The 3,704-nt window shown below is 28.8% G+C and overlaps 1 protein-coding gene across 1 annotated transcript; it reads right to left on the bottom strand.

Moving 5' to 3' along the window:
- Positions 1–595: 595 nt before the first annotated feature.
- LOC129945407 (mitochondrial amidoxime-reducing component 1-like) lies at positions 596–2,171 on the bottom strand. Its single transcript, XM_056055144.1, has 4 exons — positions 2,014–2,171; positions 1,341–1,946; positions 985–1,274; positions 596–924 (listed from the first exon to the last, which is right to left on the bottom strand). Exons 1-4 carry the CDS (start codon positions 2,014–2,016, stop codon positions 807–809), a joined length of 1,017 nt encoding a protein of 338 aa, XP_055911119.1. The 5' UTR covers positions 2,017–2,171; the 3' UTR covers positions 596–806.
- Between the last annotated feature and the right edge of the window lie 1,533 nt (positions 2,172–3,704).

The following is a 3,704-nucleotide window of genomic DNA, read 5'->3' as shown; positions in this document are numbered from 1 at the left end:
TTTGAGGATATTTAAATTCATGAAGTTATTTGTTTCAATAAAACTCGTGATGGTTTTCCAAAGCTATAATCAATATCTACAATACTCAGTTAAAATATTTAAAGTACTTAATACTATTTTCAAAAAATCTTAATTAGTTGTTAGATTTCACCTGCTTAACATAATTTTTTAAAAAACCTGAACCATTCGCTTTTTTAACAGAGAAAAAAACGGTTTAAAAGTAATTTTTGTTTATGTAACGAATCCGTTCTTTGAAACAGGCTTTCTCATCAAGTTTTTGAAATACGTTCAAAAATATAAAAATAATTTGCTAAGTCAGCACTAAAAATTAACAACAAAACGTTTTTTTCTTAAATTATTAAAGCATTAAATTTAAGGCTTCTCAAAATATGAAATAGAGTCAAAAGAAGAGCCACAAAGTTAGATACTAAAATGATTTCAACTGTAGACAAAAATGAGTACTTTGCAAAATCATAACACAATTCATTGTTAAGAAATATTTTCACCTTTGCCATTTTTGGTTGTTTTAAAAATGTTTAAAGAGAATTTTTTTAAAAACCTAATGTTATGGGAAAATTTTAAGACAAGATTTGAATTAATGTTTGGGTGACAAAATTTGTAACATGTATGACGTAATTTTGCCGACCAGTTTAATTATTATTATCAGTATTATTATAATTGGTTTGTTTTTTCTTTGTTTCCACCTTTTTAATAACTATTATCGTTATTTATTTTATGTATCGCTTAAAATAAGCAAAATAAATGAAGCATCACTTTTTATTATTCCAAAACAAATCTCAATCTTGTTACTCAGTTTCTTCAACATAAACACAATCTCCTTTTCTAACACTTCCATTGTTTCTCAAACCCAATTGAATACCCATCACAGGAGAGTCATATTTAGATCCTGGAAAAACTCGGTAGCTAAAAAAGAAATGAGCAATTATTTTTAAAATCAATCTAGAAATACCAGAAATCTCATACGTTTTCAATGTTTTCAATGGTTCACCCTCCGGATGACGTTCGGATGTGTAAGGATTAATATTAGGTACAATGCACCTATAACAAGGTCCAATATTCCGAAAAACAACTTCATTTCCAATTCGAACCCATTTCCAGTTGTCTTCGGCAAAAGCAGGTCCAGTGTTTTTGACATAAAAATTTGATCTGAATTGTAACAAAGGTACTTGCTCATCATCACGCAAACGAGTGTTCAACTCATCAACAGAAACGTTATTGATAAGATTAAAACTTGACATATCTTGAAATGTACCCTAAAAAAATTATATTATTCAAGATTAGATTATGAAGACTTAAGTTCTTTTCATTTGTTTACTTACAGTATCTTGTTTAGTATAAATTCCTTCCTTGTAAAATCTACCAATTGGTCTTGTTGCATTCTGATGTGGATAGTAAACTAATCTCAAACCCTCGGGTTCACCCAAAATGTACTGGGAAAACCATTTATTATAAATCTCTCCACATTCCAAGACATCAGCATGGAATCCGTAAATCAGTGCCTTGATAGTAGATACACTAGATTTTGTATCCAAGTCTGCATAATCAAAATGAGTATCTTCCATTCCAGGTGCAGAAAGAACTAATTCCGAACGACTGACAATTTTCGGAATAATTTTGAACATTTTCGGATAAGTTCGAGATGTGATAACTTGTCCACTTTTCTCAATCACCATCAGAGCACGATCTTTGATATCATCTTTTCGGAGACCAAGGTTCTCACAAAAAGCTTCATCAAGCTCAATCGGTCTACATGATTTTATTGGAATAAAATACAATTGATCAAGAGTACCGACTTTTCTCCATTTTATTGGTATTACTTCTTTTTTAGAACGAAGACGTTTGTAGATGAAGGAGGATATTGCTGTTAATATTGATACCCCAATTCCAACTCCAACAAGGGTCAATATGCGTGGACTGATTTGAGACTTTAAAAAAAGTAAATAAAAACAAGATTAAAAGTTGAAGCACGTGTGTTGGAAGTTAAAAGCTTACCATATCTCTGAGTGTCGTTAAACAACGTTTGTTCTGATTACCGGCTGGCACAGTCACTAGCACGATACTGATTGGGTTGAAATGAAAAATACAAAAATGATGCAATTTGAAAAGTTTTGTTATTAATATCAGCCATGGTTACCACCTAAGTGGTTCTGGGACTTAGTTTTTAGTATTATTCTTTTGTTGAACTTAGAAAAAAGTAGTAGTAGAGTTCGAATTTGGAAATTAAGGTGTTAAGCAGATTCGCGTTGGTCGCTTTTTTTATTTTATTTTTTTTATGGCTAAATGCTTTGATCAGCAATTATAAATTCAACCCCAATGGAACCTTTACTTTATTTTAAATTTTTTAAGGAAATGTATTTTTAACTAACCATAGGATTTCAATGTAATATGTACGATTTGTCAAATTGTAAATTTTGACATTTCTCGACGTTTCAAGGTCCCTACAGTCGAAATAAATGGTATTTAGAAAGATGTCTGAGCATGCGTGTGAACGTACGTTCGTACGTCCGTACTTTCGCGACGTTTTTTTCATCGTCCATAGCTCAAGAACCAGAAGAGATATCGATGTCAAATAAATTTTGTTGTACAGATAATAAGGCAGAAAGATGCAGAAAGGGCTCTCAAGAAAATTGCGTGGGTGGTTTTTTTTACCATAGCAGTTTGAAAAAAAGGTGAACATTTTGGTTAACCCTAAATATCTTACGAACCAAAACCACTAGAGACTTGAATTAAATTTTATATAATAAACTGTAACGATATACCAAACAAATATATTTTTTAGAACAATTCCATTAAATGTTTTCTTTTATAAATCAAAAAAACTGAAAACAAAAATGTGTCACCTCCTAAATTTTAAGACTAAAATATGATTTCATCTCCAAAACAATTTTGTGCAACGAAGAATAATGTTTTTGACATCTGATAAAGTTTTGAGAAAAATCGAATTGACAGTTTTTTTATAAAAAAATATAAATCCAAAAAAAACATTACTCAAAATTGGTAAAAATTGAATATCGATTCAAATATCTTTTCAAAAACTTTGAGATATTGGCTTTAATTTACTTTTATCTTTCAAAAAATATTGTTGTCAACATTCAGTATAACATTTTGAAAAAAATCGAATTGACAGTTTTCTTACAAAAAACTAAAAACCGGAAAAAAATTAACAAAAGTTGGTAAAAAATTATCTTCGACGCAAATATCTTTTCGAAAATTTGAGATAATAGCATCATATTAATTTTTACTTATAAGAAATATTGTTTTCAACACTAGGACAAAGTTTGAAAAAAAAACGAATCGACAGCTTTTTTACAAAAAATAAAAACGAAAAAAATGTATAAAAGTTGGTAAAAATTGATTTTCGACTCCAATATCTTTTCAAGAATTGTAGGTATTGGCTTCAAACTAATTTTATCTTATAAGAAATATTGTTTTCAACATTCAGTAAAATTTTGAAAAAAATCGAATTGACAGTTTTTTTACAAAAAATTCAAAACCGAACAAAAGTTGGTAAAAATTGATTTTCGACTCAAATATCTTTTCAAAACTTTGAAATATATATATATTTGTATAAAAGTTGGTAAAAATTGATTTTCGACTCAAATATCTTTTCAGAAATTTTAGATATTGGCCTCAAACTTATTTATTTTACAGAAAATATTGTGTTCAATATTCAATGATTTTTA

Source organism: Eupeodes corollae, chromosome 2 (genome assembly GCF_945859685.1).
Source record: "Eupeodes corollae chromosome 2, idEupCoro1.1, whole genome shotgun sequence".
In the NCBI taxonomy this organism is placed as follows: domain Eukaryota; kingdom Metazoa; phylum Arthropoda; class Insecta; order Diptera; family Syrphidae; genus Eupeodes; species Eupeodes corollae.
The sequence above is the reverse complement of the archived record's forward strand: the minus strand, read 5'-3'. Positions and strand labels throughout refer to the sequence as shown.